General features: G+C 37.6%; 1 protein-coding gene across 2 annotated transcripts in view; it reads right to left on the reverse strand.

The window, feature by feature from the left end:
• Positions 1-355: 355 nt before the first annotated feature.
• The window catches only part of ACBD5 (acyl-CoA binding domain containing 5), a 23,961-nt gene continuing 3,686 nt past the window's right edge, over positions 356-20,630 (reverse strand). Inside the window, exons 3-10 of one of the 2 annotated variants that reach the window (XM_010074937.1) lie at positions 9,863-10,000; positions 8,890-9,090; positions 8,077-8,183; positions 5,771-6,047; positions 4,206-4,405; positions 2,575-2,625; positions 2,192-2,301; positions 356-589 (exon numbers count right to left, since the gene is read on the reverse strand). In XM_010074937.1, the coding sequence (XP_010073239.1) occupies positions 577-589; positions 2,192-2,301; positions 2,575-2,625; positions 4,206-4,405; positions 5,771-6,047; positions 8,077-8,183; positions 8,890-9,090; positions 9,863-10,000 (1,097 nt within the window). In that variant the 3' untranslated portion in view covers positions 356-576. Of the gene's footprint in view, positions 590-2,187; positions 2,302-2,574; positions 2,626-4,205; positions 4,406-5,770; positions 6,048-8,076; positions 8,184-8,889; positions 9,091-9,862; positions 10,001-20,630 lie in introns of those variants that run through there. The other variant, XM_010074936.1, reaches the window with a different exon arrangement.

Genomic DNA, 20,630 nt, shown 5'->3' on the forward strand with positions numbered 1-20,630 from the left:
GATTCAACTTAATTTCTGACCAATTTACATGGAAATTTGCCCCACACTGGTTTAGCAGCAAAAATAACCAGTGGAGTTCCTCAGAGCTATGTTGTATTGTTCCAACAGCTTTCAATGTGTTGAGTTTGTACTTTATTAGTGCTTTCATCTGGTAACATGTAACCCTGTGGAAAAACAGGTAGGGATGTTGCAATTGTAAAATTATTTCTATGTTAAAGTGACAGCTGTACCTATTTTTCACTTATTCTATTACAAAGATGATATTCTCTTCATCATCTGACATCAGCAAGACCAGTAATTACTGAAGGCCCATCCACAAGCACATTACAAAATAATTAATGTTTATATGGTTTTGAGGATAGAATTATTAAATTTATTTTATTTGTAACCTAGGAGCTGTAAATCATTTAAGTTTCAATAATGTTAGTCCTTAAATGTTTAGCTCAAAGGTAGTACAAAATATTACTATAAGAGAAGGAACATCATCGCAGATCCTGAGATTCTATGAGAATTCAGAATTCCTTCACTTTCCAGGGCCATCTTCTCCTAGCAATCTTTAAGCAAAGTCGTGAATTCTCAGTTCAGTTTTCTAGAAGAGGAACCAAATAAATAATTTTAATATCTTTTCACATATGAGATGATTTTTCATTTGTCTAAATAAACAAATCAATTAAAGTCACATGTTAATAATTTCCAATCCGTTAAAATATAACACTACTTCAAGATAGCTGAAAATTTGCCCTCTGAAGTTTCAAACCAATCTGCAAGTCTACAGAACTGGTGCAATTTGCACTGAGGAACACAAAATATCGCTAAGAATTCTGAACTGCAGGTGAAATTCCTCAGAAGAGTCCCTGACCACATCAGTCAGTGGTTTGCTGGCTCACAGCAGAGCAACACTAAGGAGCTGTTCTTCCAGTGACTCCAGAAAACATGCAATCAGAATGTTCTAAAATTGTGAGCTGAATCTAAACAACTCTCTGTTATTAAAAATATATTTCTATCTGTTATCTGGTTTTATAGCCCTTAGGATTAAGGTTTTCAAGCTTTCTTCAGTGAAGGCTCCAATATGGGTGTCCAGATTTTCAGCATTAAGTTCCCTATAAAGGACTGAGACAGGTTAAGAGGCTCTGAAGAAGAACTAAACCAGCCAGAAGGCCACACAGGAGGGTGTTAAGAGTGAGCTGAGTTACCCCTTCCCAGGGCCATGAGCTAAACACAAAGCTGTTGGCTACAGAAGGCCTTCTCTCCACTAGTTCCATGGAATTTGCTCCACTGTGTAAAAAAATTCAGGAGTCATGTGTCCACAGCTTCACAATGAGAAAACCTCACATGGTAGCGCAGGCTCCTGGTTTCTGCTGCACCTTGGCTGCTTCCTTGCTGATGAAATGGAAATCTCCATTTACCGGTGCAGAAAATAAGGAAAACGTGTGTAACTGCCCAAATCCTCTGCAAAGGATTTGATAGGAAAATATTTGCTCATGACACAAGGGCACTAGAGAGCCTAGAAGCAGTGAAAATAGCTCAGGAAGATATCTGGACTGAGAGTGTCAAAGAATGTCATGGAGATACCTCCAAGCTATCCAGCCTCAACCGCTTGTGTATGCTCACTGAAATTATTTATTCTGCATCACATTTCATGGATTTAACCTAAATTGCTGCATATAAAGCATACCACATATAAAGTCAAATTAACCCACACTTTCTTATGCTGAGAAACTTTCAAGGCAAAGAAAACTATACATGTCTCTTCCTAGAATTCTCAGTTAATGGAAGGCACTCCTACTAGCTTCCAGAATTTGCTGTTGTATATTTGGCTTGAGTTTTTGGGACTTAAACATACACCTTTCTATCATAACCATACCAAGGACTCCTCTCAACAACCTGCTTTAGCTTGGTATCTTCAGAGGTATGAGTCACTGATAGATAAAATGGGACATTAAGGAAGATGTCTTGAAACAAAGAACGCAAGGAAACAGGATTTATCAAAACAATTATTATCAAGCCCCACATTTTGATACTGATTTGATGTTTCAGGTATATTGTCAAAGCCTTATTGAGAGCATACCGTTGCATTCTTCTTATGCAGGGAGGCAATATTTTATGTCCTCTCTAAATAACACGATATACTACATATTGGTTTAAACAGATGAACTACAGTATATATACCCTATTGAATGCACATCTTTACCTTCGCTTTCTTTGAAGATACACATATACCAACCATTGGGCAATAAATGGCCATACAACAGCAAAAGCTAAAATGCCAGGAGAAATGTCAAAGGGCCACCATGATGGTTTCTAAGAAAAACAGAAAAAAATTTTAGTCAGCAATCTGTGTGCACATACTGAATACCACATGTATACTTCTCAAATGCTACAGTATCAAAGTTGAAAATACTAGTAAGACCAGGAAAAAAGATAATCTATCAAATAACTTCTTCAGAAACAGATTATTTTTTGTCTTCTAGTCAAGGGAGAGACAATACTAAGAGCTAGATATAAAATATTCATCTCAACAGTTTTCATCATTCACTCTGCTTTTTACAAATAGAAAAAAACCCATTACTTTACCTTGGCAGAGGAGGCAGGCTGATAATTTGACTGTAGTGTTGCAGATTTTGCCTTTAAATACAAACAAAGGATGGTAAGTATAAAAAAAACCCTGCCATTAAAATTTTTCTTCACAAAATGAGAATATGAAGTTTTTAATCTTGTGAAGGCTTTGCAATCTGTATATATGACAGTTTAAGGAATAGAACCACCCCCATGCAACCCCTCCTTTCACCACTTAGTTTCCAATTTACCTCTCATGTTTCCATTACTCTCTATAGTATTTTTATCACATTTCTGTGTATTAAACAGTGAATCAGTGTCACTTACTGGACTTGTTTACAGTTCCTCAAGACCCCCCTGCCCAACTTGTCATCACAACTTCCTCAACTCTGAGCCAGTCCCAGCAGTTGCAACCCAGAGCAGAAATCCCAGAAGCTTAATTTGCATTATTAAGTTATTCAACACTAGTCTATACAAAGGCAAAAAGCACCGCTTTAATGTGACCTGAGCTATCCCTACAGGCATGTCTAACAGTATATAGGAAGGAGAATTCTTTGTTCCAAATCTTCCAGGCAATCCAGAAAATGGGAAGTACCAAAAACTTTTCAAGACCTTTCCCATACACTATTGTGGTGCTTCCACAAAAAAAAAAAAAAGTTGTCAGTTTTCTAGTCTTTCTTAGTTTATGTAAGTGTGAAACAGAGGCTTCTGTTTGTCTTTAGGTAAGAGTAGCAAGCAGAGCATGAACTGCTGGGGAAGAATCTTTTGATATTTCTTCATATATTGCTCAGGCGAAAAAAAGAAAATCAATCTGTATCCAAACATCATATTCTTGAATAGCTGTGACAGAGAAAAATAATGGTTTTAATAAATCCTTTTCCCTGTCTGCCTTAGGTTTGGAGTACGTGCATCCCATAGGACACTGCTTGTACAGCTCGCTCATTCTCAGGTTGATCAAAATATATCAGCAAGTCAAACAAAACCAAACATTTTTAGGTTGCTGGTTCAACTATATTCACAGCATATTATATTCTCCCAAATACACAGCGTTTCCATTGAAACAGAACAAAAACACTACATCAATAAATATCTACACTTGCTTAAGTCTTCTTTTGCCTATCTTGTTTGTATACATGATGTGAAATTCCAAGAAAGCTGGATTACTTTGTGGGGAAAGGATTCTATGAAGAATCAGTCTTCTGCTAACTGAAAAATGGAATCAGAAATTCTGCCTGCAAACATTTACCAATCTGGAAGATTAGGATTATTTCTCACTTCATTTGAAAATGCTTTGAGATCTACTGATGAGGAAGTTACCTGGGATCATGTATTACCAACATTATGGAATCTCCATATAGCGACTCTGTAATGTGTATCAATAACTAGTTAAAATAAGTCTCATCAGAAATCAGTAAAATAACATGGTTAATTTCTACGTCAAAATGCATGTTTTTGCTCACATGTACAAGAATCTTGAATTGTGTTCCTGAGTGTAGGTACCAATAAGAAATTTTAAGTTGGAATAAACTACTGAACATCACTGAAATGCCTTTACCGTTTAAGAAAATATTGTCTGAAATTTTAAACTGAAAAAGCATAAAAATACCCAAGGAATTAAGAAGTAATCAAATAACTTTGGTTCATAATACCTGTGATGCTGTAACCGCCTCCAGCATATGCAACCTCTGAAGGACATTCTGCATGTCTTCTTGCAACCGCATCAACACTACTGCAATCTGTTCATTGAGGCTACCCCTGGGTCCTCTGTCTGATCCCCAGCGCTCTCCGTCCCCTCCACTACCCATCTGTCCACTTTGTGAACCGTCTCCTAGAGGCTGAAGTCTGTGCCCTATGTTGAGAGAGAAAAAATAGATACATAAAACACAGAATGGGCTACCAACACTATTGAAAATGTTTTATTTTAACAGTTCCGTTTTCCTCCCTCCTGAACTGAGTGTGGTACTCCTAATCACAGGCTATATTCAGACAGTTCAAAAGCACTAGGAAGTTACTGCAGCATCATTTGAGTTGCTTCCCTACAGCCTCCGTGTGACAGTATCACTCAAGATCCTAGAATTGCATAAACATTTAGCAAAATACAATTAATTCACATCCAGCCAAGTTCAGCAGTAAATTCTGCCCCAGAAAAAGGAAAGTAAGATCTGTCTTATTATCAAGGGTAGGCGTGTTTCAAGTTTGGCACAGTCTCCAGCTGGAAAACAAAGAACACTGGAATGAGTGATGAAAAAGACAATTGTTTGAAACCTACAATACTCCTTTAAACCATATACAGCTAACTTAATGTGTTTCTGCTTGCAAGTAGCAAACCTAAATAAAACAAGAAAAGAGAGAAGAGGAGGTGGTTAAGCTAATGTGCAGTTCTACAATATGTTCTTCATAATAGTTATCAATTTAAATGTTGTATTTGGATTTTCTTTTTAATTTTTCCATCTAATCGCATATAGAGGTACCATGCAAAAAAGGCATGCTATATATAAATTAAATGCTTTCTGGTATTTTTTTTCCTAGTACAAGAAAAATAAACTTTATCCTTGACTTTATAGATCATACCACTGGAATATGGTATTGCTCCTCTGTGGCAGTATTAGAAGTATTATAGAATTAAAAAGAGGAGAGGTCCAACGTAAATTGAACATCTGGACTATTATGTGATTAAGTATCGTTACATTTTAAGAATCATAGTATGAGAATCGCTCAAAGGTGTGGCTAACACTCCCAATTATATAGAAAACAATGTGTCACTGACACCTTTCCAAGACATTCCATGGTTTCAAATAAGACACCACAGAGGTACAAATGCATATGCATTTAAAAATAAGTATGTATCTTGTAAAGAAACTTTTCTCATGCATAGACAGGTTTTGAAGATTACATTTCTAAGAAGACAGGTGCCATAAACAGCAGCTGGAGTTTGAAGTAAGCCAACAGAGAAGAAGTCAATACACTTATTGAAGATCTCCACAGCACAAGAAAAGTCTTTTGTTATACTTATTATGAACCAAATAAATCCTCTGAATACAAAACTGATTGCTACCCACTGTAAATAGGATTTTGTTATCTATTTTTATTGTGAAGGACAGAAGCACTATACAGCATGACTATCTTACTGGAAAACATTGACAAGTGCTTCTCAGGCTCCAGTAACTTATGGCAGTCAGGAGAGCACAGAAACCAAAAGCAGTGTGCACAGTACCTCTCCCTCTTCTGACACTGTAGAAATCTGCTTTTTCTCCACCTTTCTTCTCCTTGTGAGGGCCTCCATTACTGGCTTTGCCATCTTCTCCTCCACACTTGACTTCACCTTGTTCTTGAGCTGCTCCCTCTAGAGTATTTCCATGTTGGAGATTCCCGTAAGTCATGCAAGCGTGCCTTGGAAAATCTGTATTTTCTAACAGAAGACTGTGATCTACATCCAAGAAATGGGATGAATGCTTTAAAGATCCTTTAGCTGATGTGATGATCTCCAAGGGCTACAAATTAACATTAGCAAGTAATTAAATTCTGTAAAATGTGACAGTTAACCAATAAAAAGGAAGAAGCATCATCTCTACTTTCACTTTAAGAAGTTTGCCCAGAATTAAGACTTTTCTTTTAACAGTTGTTTTCCTGTAGAATTGGCTTACTATTGTCTAAGTGTCCTTTTCAGATTGAAAAGGTTAGACTCATTTGAGGCAAATATTCTCAAAACAGTGATACCACTTTACTTTAGACACCAATTCACATTTAGACACCAGTGATACTAGTTACTTTAAACATTTCTAACATACAGTAATACTCAGCAACCACTGAAACAGAACATTAAGTTATGAAAATGTTCAGTTTTCCCTTGTAAAATTGGTTTTGCTTCCTAGACAGTGAAGCAGTATCCTAACTGGGATTTGTGAGCCACACTGTCAAAAGTCATGTGCTGTTAGCAACCTCGAGTAGGCAGTGTTTACACTCACAGCAAAGAGATCACGTTGTTTATTATCAACCTGTTCAAAACACCTTGGCTGCACCTTGTACCTCTCACCAAACAAAAGGCATAGTATTCTATCAACTTCTCACTCAAAATCAGTGGTACTGTAGGAAGATATTAAAAATGAATGACACATGTTGATCAGGTCACAATTAAATGTTCTGCAACAGAACTGCCTTAAGCTGGTTCAAGCAACCCTTTGTTTGTGCAAGGACAAGCACTTGCACAAGTATATGCTGAAGCAGACTGGGGACCTCAGCTACCTGAAAAATAACTCCATGAAAAAGCCAAAGTAACCAAAAGGAGGGGCAAAGAAATGGAAACTGCTGCCAAAATCCCATTTGTCAAATAGTAGTTTATAACCTGTATCACTGGAACTGAAGGACAGAGTGTTTGCTACATGTTTTCCAACAAAAAGCTATATTTAATTCTAGAAATGAACCTCTTCTAGTTTGAATTGATCCATCTGTAGTTCTACTTGTATATTTATTTACATACACCTGAACATTTGTTGTTTTATTCGAAACTAGAACTCTTCTCGTGCAGGTTGGGAAATTCTGACAAATTATCCACCCACGTCAATTAGAAGAATTTCAAATAAGCTCAAACAGTACACAAGAGGATTGGGAAATCACCTAGATAAGAGAGGTTGCAGCACTTCTACCAAATAACTTTTCACAACATGCTTCATCGGCGGGTAAAATTTTGATTTGCTAAAAGGAATTCTCTAGATCCTCAGGAAACAGCTAGACAAGAGAATGATGCAATATTAGAGTGCTTACCAGTCTTTCTGATCCCATGTATCATTCATATATTCCTCCCCAGAATCAGGAAACTAAGTGTTTGAGTACAGTCTACAAAGTCCACACTTAAACTGGACCTCTGAAGGAGGCCCAAGCCATTAAGTCAATTAAGTCTACAGTTAATAAGATGAGCAGGAGCACAAATTCAGTCAAATCTAAGCCAGCACAGTTTGTACTCACTTTTTATAAGAAAGTCAGAGATGTACATTAAGGCTGACGAGAGCACAAGAGAACCAGAAATCATTGTCATCTCCCACTTCTTTAGACCTAGGCCACTTTCAGGCACTGGCCTACAGGCCACCTGCTAAGGCTTACCCTTTATTTATTCTAAGAAACAAATGCAGGATTTGTCAGGCCAGAAAAAGAACACGCACAAAGCTCACTCTAACAAAGACACTCCCTGCTTCTTAGACATAGGTGGATTCTGGTCCCGACATATGTTAAGAGACCCTAAATTCATTTGTGGACACAGCCTTTGGTTTCTTTGTACTGTTGTTTTTGATACCTTCCCCTCACATAAATCCTCTGAGGGTAAAAGTGTCAAGGCTTTTAGATCAGTAGTAACCACGTTGTAAAAGACTGACCATAAGAAGAACAAAAACCAATAGTCCAGATAGGATAAAGGTATGCATGAGTTACTTCATTCACCTCTGCATGTACAGGTTCACCTGACAGATAGGAACCTATTTGAAAATAAGCATACCAGTTTCAATACACCTAGGAATACTAAGCCCCTACCTCTTCTAGTCCAAGTTGCTCCATAGAGTCACAATAAACTTCACTGTCTGAATCACTGGTTAAGTGCTGAGTTGCTAAGACCTCTTCAGTATTCTCTTCATTTGCACCTGTATGGAAAGAAGATATGCACACATGCTGTGTAAATGTAAGCCAATCCTGGCAAAGAGTAAAGCAGTGAGTTAATATGCCCAAGGGAGCTTCAACTCATGCCCCTTTTATCTACAACGGTCATCCTAAAGTTAGGTTCTGAATAAAGAGGTTGTATTAATATAGTAATTATATAAAACTTTTACTAATGGGAAAATTATACCTCATATTAGCACTTCTGCATTATAAGTTGATAATTTGAATTTCACCTTGTTCATTCAACTTTCCTTCCTAAGTTCAGTATAAAGCAGTTTTGCTTAAAGTTGTCTGTTATTAAAATTATATATGTAGACATCAGTTTCAACAAGCTGGCATTTACATGTTCAGCCTTTGAGAGTGACTAATAAGATATTAGCGATTTTAATTTCACTATGAATTAGTTTTCAAAGGCAAACAGCATTTGCATAGGTAGTATAATGATTTTAAAATAAAACAACTGTATTTCTGTGGGTTTTGGCCTCTCTGAATTCGTCTCTCCTTCTGTAGAAGATCCTAAAAGAAAGCATAATTTTAAATTGGTATTATTTTATTATTATTTTTAGTATTCTTTCTTCAGGTTTCTACAACTGAAAGACACCATTTGAATCCCAGTATTAAGCTTTCAAGAAAAGAAATATTTTCCAAGAAAAACATGCAAATGAAAACATGGTCTTACAAAGACAATACCTTGGTGAGCACTGTTATTAGCCATTTCTAGTCTTGGTTCCATTTTCTTTCTTTCTTCCTCTGGGTTCAAGCCATTCAGGGCAGATTTGGTCTGGATGTCATTCTGCGTATCTGGGATAAAGCTGTCCTTGTAACAGCCATTAGTAACAACACTTTCCAAATCCTTAGCAGCTGCCGATTCTGGTTTCACATTCTTATAGTCTGTAAAAGAACAAGAAAAACTTGTCCATAGGAAGGTATGCACCTAATAGCTCAAAATATATTTCTTCAGGTACCTAACTTTCTAATGGACTCTAAGTATAATGTATCTGCAGAACAAAATATATAAATATATAAATGCTCGTAGATTCACATTCGCAGGGATTGTTCTATTCTTGTAAAAAGTGTAAATATAAAATTTAATTTGCATAAAGAAAAAATTATATTTAAAGCATGAGTAAGCAAATGCAAAGTAGGTCTGTCTGATAAATAACTTTCCTAATGTCCTTGGAAGAACAAACCCATATAGAATTCTAAATATGTGATTTCATTTGGTTTTCACTTGATGCTGGTGCTTCTCAAAATTCTTTATGGACCCCCTAAATGGACCTCCCTGAAAGTTCTGTTTTATTTTATCTGAAGAAAAAAAGTGATTTTCAATTCTACTGTTACAGCCCATGTAGCCATTCACACCTCTTACAAACAGCACTGGCAACAAAAACCAGAACAATAGAGGGTATAGACTTACAGCTAGCCTCCCGACAGAACTTCCTAGCCGAGTCAAATATTGTATGGCATAGCTCACAAATTTGTACTAGTTCTAACTCTTATAACCCAGGTTGAGACACTGCCATTCTCCACACATGCATCCACATGTATTTGCATCTAATTCTCCTGAAGAAATACAGCATTCATGATCCTTTGGGATTTTCTGACACTTCAGTGGTTAAGAATAACTTTGTAAGACACAATAGTCCAAGTGCAGAAAACATACCCTTTCCATTTAGCTGCAGTTCTTTTTCCTCCTCTTCACGAAGCCCTTCTTCTTCTGATTCTGCTCCGCTATCACTACTTTCAGCTTTTCCATTCACAGCCTTTATATTTGGAGTGGAATTCATGACATTACTGAGATCTAATTAAAAATTCAAAGAGGAAAAAAAGATGTATCTTAAAAGAAAAACATACATCCCTCTCCCCCCCAAAGCTATTAGTCATAGTTCTACAAAAGTATTCCATATTAGAAGATGTACCAAATAATGCCGGCTTTATTTCTGCAAACTCTTCCTTAATTAGTTTAATGTTTCTCCTTTGTGGCTCACCACAGAGAGCCTGACTACTGGTGAAGAGATTCTCAATGATTCTGAGGAAGCCTACTGGAAAGAGACAGCAGGCCACTTGAACTATCGAGGCTCAGACCAAGGCCCGTATTTATGGTATAGCTGCAGTAATGTTTTATCTAGGACTGATGCGGCCACCTTCTTTTAAACCCAGAAGTCAGTGTTTTTACAAAAGTTCCCTTTTGGGGTGAAATGCCTCTAAAGTGCCCTCAATTCAAAGGCAAATTTTGAAACATTCGATTCCATTATGTGAACAACAGGATTCTGAAGAAAGTAAATACAACATCCCATGCATCTTCTCCTGCACCAATTTAAGCAGATGCAAAATGTGGTAAGAAGACTCAAGTTTATACAGATCTTTATCTAGCAAAGAGCATAAAGAAATACATTCTCTGTTTGCAGTGAAAAAGATGATGAAATAAATACACTGAGCATTTGTTTTCATGTCTAATTACATACATATTTTTAAAAAATTGAAATAGAGTAACTGCTAAATCCTTGGTTTTGACATCTTTCATCACTCCAAGGATCACAGACAATTTACTTGGACTGTACAAAGAATTGCAAGGTAAAGATTCTTTAAAAATATGGATAATTTAAGGGACAATTCTACACCTCCTGTAAAAAAAGATATGGTTAAATACATCCTGATGACCATTTAAACCTCCTGTGTTAGGACAGAGTGATTAAGGTACAAAGAGAGGACAGTTTCTGTGAGACACTCGCCCTTTACATGTTGAATCTAAAGCTGAATTCTGTCTGTTTGAATTGTCACCACAGCATTCCATTTGCATAACTTCTGCGTTCCCTTGTCAGAACCTTGAAAAATTAATTCTTACACTTAGGCTTAACATTAAACAGCAAAATAATAACCAATTATACTGGAGTTGACAAACCAGCTCTGCTACTTTCTTTGCTGCATGGTAATTTACAGCTAAGGCTTTTCTGCTTTAATCTTGCAATGAAGAGCCTTCCTACATTCCTCTAGTTTCAAAGCTTATCCATAGTGTTTAAAAAAAAAAAAAAGGCAAAATAACTTCTTGTATAGAAATAACTAATATGTTAATATGTTAAATATCCTGTTCACCTTAGTTTTACTGCAAGGTAAGGTTTCTATGGGCACCCTGCATCACTGTTTTGGATTGATTTAATCCAACTTTTACCTGAAGATTAAAAAAAATGCTTCTTTATTGTAAAAAGAGAACTGAAAAAGCTATTGTCTGTCTTGAAGACTAAAAGAATATAAGCAATCACATGCTCATTTGCTCCTCACTGAAGAACACCTCTTATTTGCAAGGAAATTTGTTTCACAGAAGAAAAATCCCAACACATTCCCAGTCTATTTCTTATAAGCATGTTTCATTTATTGTGAAACCCAATTCTCAAAGTGTTTTTCCGAGAAGTAGCATTGTGAGGAGGATGAGGTAGCAGTTATGTCCTCACAGTGTGAACATTAAGCACACACATAACTCCCTTGGCACAATAAGGCAAGCATCACCCTTCCCTTTGAAACAAAAGGGGTGCGGACACAATCATCCATGTGTCCTACCCAGTCGTGGGAGTAAACAGGAAAGACAAGACTAGGAGGAACATTTAGCTGTGAAGGAAGGCAAATGAAAACTGTAAACCTTCTCACCCTACCAAAGATATTGTAAAAAGCCCCAGCTATACCATAAGCTTTCTTCTTAAGATGGACTTTTTTTCTTTTTGAAGGGAAGGCCTTTGAAGATTCAAGCATGTTCACTCTTCACTTAATTTCAGTAAGGAGATACACATTGGGGGAAACTTCTAAGTGATACATTGCATATACTTAAATAAAGAAGTAGAACTGAAAGAAACGATCATCCGTAACAGATTTACGGTATCATGCCATGGGACACCTGATTAACTGAAATCCATCAGGATCGCATTTCTTCTACAAAGCAATTCTTAGCAACAGTGCTCCTAAAGACCGTAAAGGGGCATCACTTTGATGTAGACTCTGAAGAACACAGCATTGTACAAAGTTTTGGCCACTTGAAATACCATGCTTAAGTGTGTACTTTCCCTCACAACCCTTACACTGCTATCCTCATCAGGTCCATCCCCAACTACTTTTACTACATGGTAAAACCATGGTTTGCTGCCATTCTCCTTGTTGCTCCAAGTATCTGCTAAGAAACCAGCCATGATGACTAATACAGGTGGTGACAGGGTTAAAGACTAAACAGAGCCAACTAGTAGTGACTTCCACAGTTGCTGTGGGTAGGTTAATGGCCACTCCCCAAGGAATGTATCTTCTAATATGAATGATGCAAGTCAAGCAAGCTTTTAAAACCTTATTTGCTTTGTGCTAATATCCCACCCATTCACCCACCCCTTCACTCTTTCTGTTTACCTACTTTAGCTGCAGGCAAAATGTTAGTCGCTTTTTCTGTTGCCCTGTTGTAGATGCTATAGAATCCTTCTTGGTTTATTAGTTTCATCTCACTGCCTACAACACCAAACTGTGAGATTTGTGTCAGTTTTCTAAATCAAAGCCGTACTGCTCTGTAGCCATACAAGGAGTTATATTCTGTAAAAGCCTGGATTGTTTTTTTTGTTTAATGCTATATAGTAAAAGCTGTGTAACAGTAACAACATGCAAACAGAAGGAAGAAGAATTTAACAGAAGAAAATGGCGAGATGGAAAGGATGGGAAGAACAGACATGCAGCCTCTCTACAAACTTTCACTAGACGCTTATTTTCTTGAGTCAGCTCTATTAAGAGATTTCCTAAGAGCAATACTAAATGTATTCCTTTAGAGGCAACACTACAATTCTTCTCAATGACTTGTATAACAGGGCCAAGTTTCTCAAAAATATGTGTTTGATTTCTAGCTTCCCACATACTTCAAGGCAACTTTTGTTACACAGATGGGAGTTAGGAGCTTAAATGCTTCTGTGAATCTGCCCCAGCTCAAGGGTCATGTTACAAAGAACCTAGCCTAGCATTTTTTTCCTCAAATGCCTTGTATTTTTGAATTTCTGCACAGGCATATAATCCTTATACAAAATTAACGTGCACTGCTGGAGTTGTACTGATGGTTGGCTCAGCACAACACAGTATCCTCAAAAACAAGTCCTACAGCCTCTTATACTTTTTGCAAATACCAGTGGTAAGGAGACAGCCTACAACAGCAGGTGAAACACATCATAAAACACTTAACTAGCTGTGTATGCCCTCATCATTTAATAAAAATTATGTGCTTTTGTAAAATACCATAACTTTGTCTGCTCAAAAGCAGCAAAACCTTAGCACCAGAAGATTATTTCCACGATGTACATTTTTATCACCCTCATATACAGATCTCTTTGCACTCCTACATTTAAGTAGACTCAAGCTTTGTCAAAAATTTTATGTTCAGTCTCAGACAGACGTATATATTGTATAAAATTGTTTTGATCATCAGGTAACTAGAATTATTTTCTTGCCACCACAACCTGATGTTTCATGCTTGTTAGTAATCCAGGTAGGCTCATTGCTCCAAGTTTGAGTAACCATGCTCTGCCATTTCCAATACACTTAGTTACACAAATGTCCACCCCCTCTTTGAAACTGATGTATCCAAATACTGCAAGGAGTTCACTGCAAGGCATGACTGCATTGAGAAAGGAGAGGTACATGCAAGCATCTGGGAGCAATAAGCTCTCCAGCTAAAAGAACAAGAGTTTCTATACCGTCATTTCCTTCCATTCTTTTTAATGTAGCACACTACAAAGAAAATTTCCAGGGGCTCAGCCTGCTCTTTAACATCTGTTCTACAGCACTCAAACAAGCTGCCATCACAAATAAAAATAGATGTTAGAAAGGTCTGTCAAAACTAGAGACTGAAAAAATTCCTTAACTACCACCATTTTATCACTTAAAATTAAAGTGCATTAAGTTCCCTGAAAAATTTATTCCCTAGGCACACACGTCATGGTAGCCAGATATTCCTCTATACAGTTTTCCTTTTTTTGTTGTTCAGTCTTCCTAATCTTCACTATAATAGAAAAAAAGAAGCTTCTCCTCCTTTTTATTTTTCTTTTAATATACTCCAAAAGACTACAGCCTTGTTTTGTGAGCATTCCTCTCTCTGCTCATGTGCTTTTCGAGCTATTACGCTCAAAGAGATGCCACTGTATTAAAAAAAAAAACAAACCACAATTTAATCAACAATATCCATGTCTTTATTTGCCATTTATAAACATCAAAACAATAGTTTGTGGATAAGAACCAACAGAGACAATAGCAGCTTCTTAGATATTTATATTAACTCGCAAGTATGGTATTTCGGATTACTGACTAGTCATCCTGGAGCTTTATACTTTTCAACATCTATGGCGTTTCTCATCCCCACCCATATCACCAGTACCTGTTTCTCTTGAATTTTCAGAATACTTTCCATATAAATATAAGGTTACCACAGTTTTGGGTTGACTTAGATATGTTTCCCTCCTCCTTGTCACCCCTGAGCCTTCTGCCAGTAGAGACAACCTGTCTGGGATTTCCTAACAGGAAGCAGCCCAGAGAGAAGAGCAGCTGGCCCACAGGCATTCCCAGCACTGGCAGGTAGTTCCACGAAGGCCACCAAGCACACGCAGGTCAGGTATGTGGTGCATGTGCAGCGAGACCAATGGATCCAGGCTTTGCCAACTTTCTGTCAACACCTTAGCCAACCATCACGTGTGAGAATGAACGCAAAGAATAGCTGCTTCTTAGATATTTATAGTAACTTGCAAGAATAGTAAGATCATTCCAGGATCCAGGGTGTCCCCATTTCTGGTACCACGTCCCTCTGGGAAAATGAGTAGGACTTGCTAAGCTCTCTTCTGTGTGGAAGAGATACAGTCAGTATTTGGAACTTCTGCTTTGCGTGGCAAGTAGAGAGAAGCATTACACTCTTGATTTTTGTCCCAGAAAATACAAAACATGAACATAGTAAACTCAGAACACCATAAAGAAAACTGAATTACGCTAGAAAGCAACAGAAAACCATATTGCTGGGTTACCTATCGCCCAGAAACTCTGGTCTATAATATAATAGCCTGAATCAGAAATTGTTTTGCCCTGTACAAGAAAAAAAAAACAAAAAACAAAAACCGCCCCCCCAAAAACCAAACAAGAAATAACATTAAGATTATATTCTCCTGCCACCTACTCCAAGCCTACCAGTTGAACAGCTTTTTACAATGCCCATATTAAAAACAGCATCACAGATAACACAGATCACTTTTCCACATCTACATCTTAGAGGCTATGATTAAAGTAATTACTTTTGCTATAACAAAGTTATGCATGAAACACCAGCCCATGCCTACTGGGCACTTCTGAGAGCAATGAAGATACAACTATCTACATCTGTTCTTCCCCTGCCTCACATGCCTCTCTCTACTACTTCTTCTTTGTGGCTTAACTTTGTAGAACAGAACTGTGAGAACTTTGGATTTCATTCCTCTCATCACAAGATCTTAACTACTAGCAAGACCTCTAAAATTCAAGATGCCAACATTTTATAGCAAGTGGGTACATCTGATAGATTCTCAAAACCTGAAGAGGTTTTGACAAGTTATTTTCCCTTTTGCAGGGAACTGTTGTCTGGCTGGTTGAAAAAAATCCAGGTCCAACTACCAATTATACACAAGAACTGAATACAGACAATATTTTTCTTTTCATGGAAGAAAGCTTCTCTTAGCTCCCCCCACTTTGAAAGAAACAATTTTTATTCTTGCATTTTCACATTTGGATACTCTGCTGCTCACCCTGTGGTGATATATTCTCTACTACTCTGCAAGAGAGGAGGAGCTGTCGATATCCTCCTCAAACTTGAGCTATACTGATGCTCTGCCCTAATTTCCAACATTGTTAGACAGCGCTGGCATAAAACCATCAGTTTGCAGGCTCAGATATGAACTGCAAAGCCTGAAGCAAGTATATATGGCAAGAGGACAAGGCACAGCTTGCTGAGACACTGATCCACATCTCATTGAGATTCTCCACTGACTTTGGCACTTGCTGGCCCAGCCCTTAATCCTATAATAATCCCATCCTGCAACAAATGCTGCAGAGAATGTTCTAGGTGTTTCTAAAGGTAAGCTATTAAACTACTGAGATATTAGCAAAAAGATTTGTACAATAAGTTTCGCAGTAGCCTCCCTGAATATAATCTGTAACCTTGATTATAGCTGTTGGCTTATCACTGGAAACTAGAAGAGGAGAAAAAGGTCAAAGGACAGAATTTTAAAAACCTCTCTCACCCACCCCCCCAGCTCCTCGTGCCCTATGCTTGCCCTGCTGCCCCAATGCACCTGCTAGCTGTGGTGCTGCCACCCATTCACCATATCCTACTAAAGCACAACAATTTCAGAGTAACCAGGATTTTAGCTCTTTTTACCCTTCTTACAAAGCATTAAGATTCACAGACATTTAGTGCCTTAGAAATCCTAGTAAGGAAAAGAAGAAGGAGAAGGAAAGAAATCAGTTTAGCAAGTGTATTTAAAGTCAAATGGAAATGAAAAAGTGAGCTTATGAAGCAAACAGAGGATATTTCACAGAAGCAGCCCACACACAAGCAGGAAGAGCATGCCACCAAATGCTCCATTACAAAGCAAAGAAGTTGAAAATAACATGAGAAACTCTTTGAGAAAATAAAACTAGTTGAAGAGAAACTAAGCATGTGCAATCTACAGAAGCACAGTTGGAAAATACATTGCATTAAGAGTAAGAATAAGTGTTTCTACCTGGAAAGTAGTAATTAATAACAGACACACTTTTTTCAAGTGCAGTCCTCCCCTACAAGCTTCCCTATGTCCTGTACCAACTATTGCCTTTGAAACAGAAGTGTTTGCGTGTCTTTGCTTGTTGTAGAAGCACACAGACCTCAGTGAGTATCATCTTTTCAACATAGCTCCCATACCCAATGCCAGAAGACACTGAGCAATTGTTAAATAGCCATATCTGCCTGTGAGGCAGGCCAACTTCTGCCATTCACACAAGCTGCTACTGAAGCAGTGCCCTGTATGTGCTCCCAGCACAAACACGCTACACTGCAATCAGCACCGCCCAAAGCCAGCATATGCAGCAACACAAGTCACCTTGCTTCAATAGGGCTTCACCTGGTACAGTTGCAATACAGCTGGGAGCAAAGTTTTCAGCAGAGAAACACTAATTAGGATTACAAAAACACTCATTACGATGACAAAGTTTATGAGTATTATAATGCTGAAACTTTCCACTGCCTCTGCAGTGCATAGCTTGTCATTACTAGAGGCAACATTTCATCTTCACAAAGGCTTATAAAGAGTACTACTACTCAGCATAAAGGCAAAGGGTCATCTTTATTTAGTTGGATTTTAAAACAGATTAAATGCCTTGTCACAAAGCAGTAAGAGTACACAGGGAAATTCTACTGAAGAACTTGTGAACAATTTCGAAATACTTTGCTAGTGTTTTTAGGTTTTTACTGTTGAGATAACCTAGTGCAGGCCTGGCAGATAGGGAATTTCTTGCCCCCCCTTTGGATTTACTCACATTCAGAAAAAGGAAAACATCCACAAACATTTTCAAGGAAACATTCAGAGGATCAGCTGGCTCTGAAATTCACAATATTTTTCACCCAGTATCACATCAGTAGGGTGCTAATTCTAACTCACCTGTGACTTCTTCAGGTATAACAAGAAAGCTTGAATGCCCACTCTAAAAATTTCAAATTCACTGAGTGATGTTACTTTGAAGCTTCTTTGTCTTTTTAGCACTGGCTTGGACATCAGATTTCTTGTGCATTTATTTGCAAGTGCAAAAAATTAAAAGGTTGCTCTTCTAAAGCACCCCCCCACCTTACTCAGCAGTCCTCCCTCTACTCTTAAAGCAGCTGTAAACAAAAGGGTCCTTCTATAATACTGCAACGGTTACCTATTCTCTTGTGCAGCACTATGACAGCTAAGAGCCCACTTTCTTCTTTGATGTGCAGTATTTTATGTACCTGAAAATAATTTGTTAATAATTCTCCTGTAAATAAGTACTTCACAGCTATCAGAAGGAGACTACTGACTGACCTTTCTACAAAATCTAAGCTTCTCACACAGCTGCAGGATGAGCTTTCAAAACACTCCCCAGGTTACATGCTTTTGAAATACCCCTCAGATGTGCTCAGACTATTGGACGGAATTCTCTGCTTCCCTTTCTTTACCAACACATCCAAGTTTGGATATTTGTAACCCATGGATATGTTAAGTTTGTCCCAGTTGCCTAGTAGATGCTACACGTCATTTTAATGCTGGCATGTCAGGCTTCAGTGTTCTTTATTAAGGAGAACCACAAGTTCTATTCATTCGCAAAGACAGTATTTCAATGGTTTGTATTTAAAATTTTCAATGAAACCACAAGGAGTAGAAACTGAATTTTAAAAGGCTATACTTTTCTGTTGAGGCCAATCTGCTAGGGACAATACACCAGCCATAGCTGATGTGCACTAAACCTCCAGACTATCTCTTTGACTAACTAAAGAATACTGTTGATTTTGAGGAAGTGGCATGCAATTCTTAAACAATTGGACAATGATCTTCACACAGGTTAAAATCTGAGTTCACCTTCCATTCTTCTTCCATCAGAACAGAATGGGCCAGAAGATGGGGAGAGTACAGTATGAAGCAAGAGACTCAAGGGAAGGGCCCCAGTTTCCAGAACATACCAATTGCCTGCCCATGAAAAAATATCTTCCACAACTGAAGCTACAGAGATTAGGGGCTCGGGGGCAGAGGAAGAAACAGGACTGGAGGAACTAATACAATCAAAACAATTGACTCATGACAAACCATGTGTCAATTTTTAACAGTATTATCACCAGTGTCTACACCATCTCAAACACAGACTTGGGCAGATTGGTTCTATTCTTTAGTGTCTATCTGGAAGACTGAAGGTACTCGTGCTTCCATACTTCATGGAAGTATTCTGAGACCTGTACTGTAAACAATAATAATTATTTCCAGCTTCACTTTTAATTGGGGAAGTGGTAAGAGTGCTGAAGAAAGAGTTTGAAAGTCTTAAATGCAATGGTAAAATTACAACATACAGACTGCGAAAATTCTGTCTTAATTCGTTGTGGCATAATTAGATGTTACAGCTTTAAACCCTATGAATGTTGACATATTGCCAGATTTATTGCAACACTGAAAAAACCAGATAACATGGAAATTTTCTATTCTGTTTTACTTACACTGCCTTATGTTTAAGCTGCCTCTTTAGAAAAGAGGTATGCTAAATTTGTCATTGAAACAGGTATGGTTTAACTTCCGTGATTCTCTGTTTACCCACATAAGTCACTTTAAGAAGTGGCTTTTGGCACTGTGCCATAGACACCAAGTCCAAGTAAATCCTTATTACACAGATCACTGACCTGAATCTACTGATACTCTTGCAATCTTGCCTGTCAATCCAGCTGTTAGGCAAGCTCATTAAATCCCAGACATGAAACATATAGCATTGTACTTAAGAGTCACACAGCTATCAAAATAGCCATTTAAAAACTTCTACCATTACCTTTCCTCAAAAGCAATGAAAAACTATTTCTGTTTCTCCAAGACTTAATACCAAAACTAAAATCAAAACGATGTTCCTTTAAAGTGGGGGAAAAAAAGCCATACATACACAAAAGGGCAACTTAACTAGCTGACTCTTACTACTTAAACCCATTATACCATTTAATTTTTTCCAATGGTTTGTTTTTAAAAAAACTGTTTCAAAAATTGATATGCAACAGGGCAAAACTGAACTAATTTTAAGACAGATTTAAACAACTGTAAACCTTATATCACAACCTTATGAACACATTACCTGTAACATAATCATTATTTATCAAAACATTCTCACAATGGTATTTCTAAATAAAAATCACCACACTGATTTTTATGCAGCTATGACACCACTAGGTTTGCCACTTGTCAGAGATTTAAAAATGTTCAAATAGATATTCCCTTCACAAACTTGAGCTTCCAAAAACTTAACTTGAAAGTTTCACAAACACATCTTAGATTCTGCATGTATTAGAGAAACCATGATTTAAAAGCATGGATTTTCCTTGTGGATTTTTTTTTTTTAAATTTTAGATCAGATGACAATGCTGGATTACTCTGCATGGAGTTTAATAATCCACAGCTGCATCAGGATGTAGCAGTACACATTTCAAACAGCTGTTCCTTTTATTAACAGAAAGGCAGAAACTACATTTGGTTGGAGGAGCTGGTTGGTTGCTTTAAACCCTCTCCTTTTTTCAGGAAGAGGCTACCTCCAGCAGCTCAAAAAGCCTGTAGACAAGGGCTAAAAAACACAGCTTCCTGGGTCTAACTTTGTTTTGTACGTCACAAGCAAAATTAAACAAAACCCAGCCTAATGAGGTGGCAAGCCCAGAAGTCACATGTTTCAGCAGG

This window comes from Pterocles gutturalis, unplaced genomic scaffold (genome assembly GCF_000699245.1).
Source record: "Pterocles gutturalis isolate BGI_N339 unplaced genomic scaffold, ASM69924v1 scaffold53132, whole genome shotgun sequence".
NCBI classification, from domain to species: Eukaryota; Metazoa; Chordata; class Aves; order Pterocliformes; family Pteroclidae; genus Pterocles; species Pterocles gutturalis.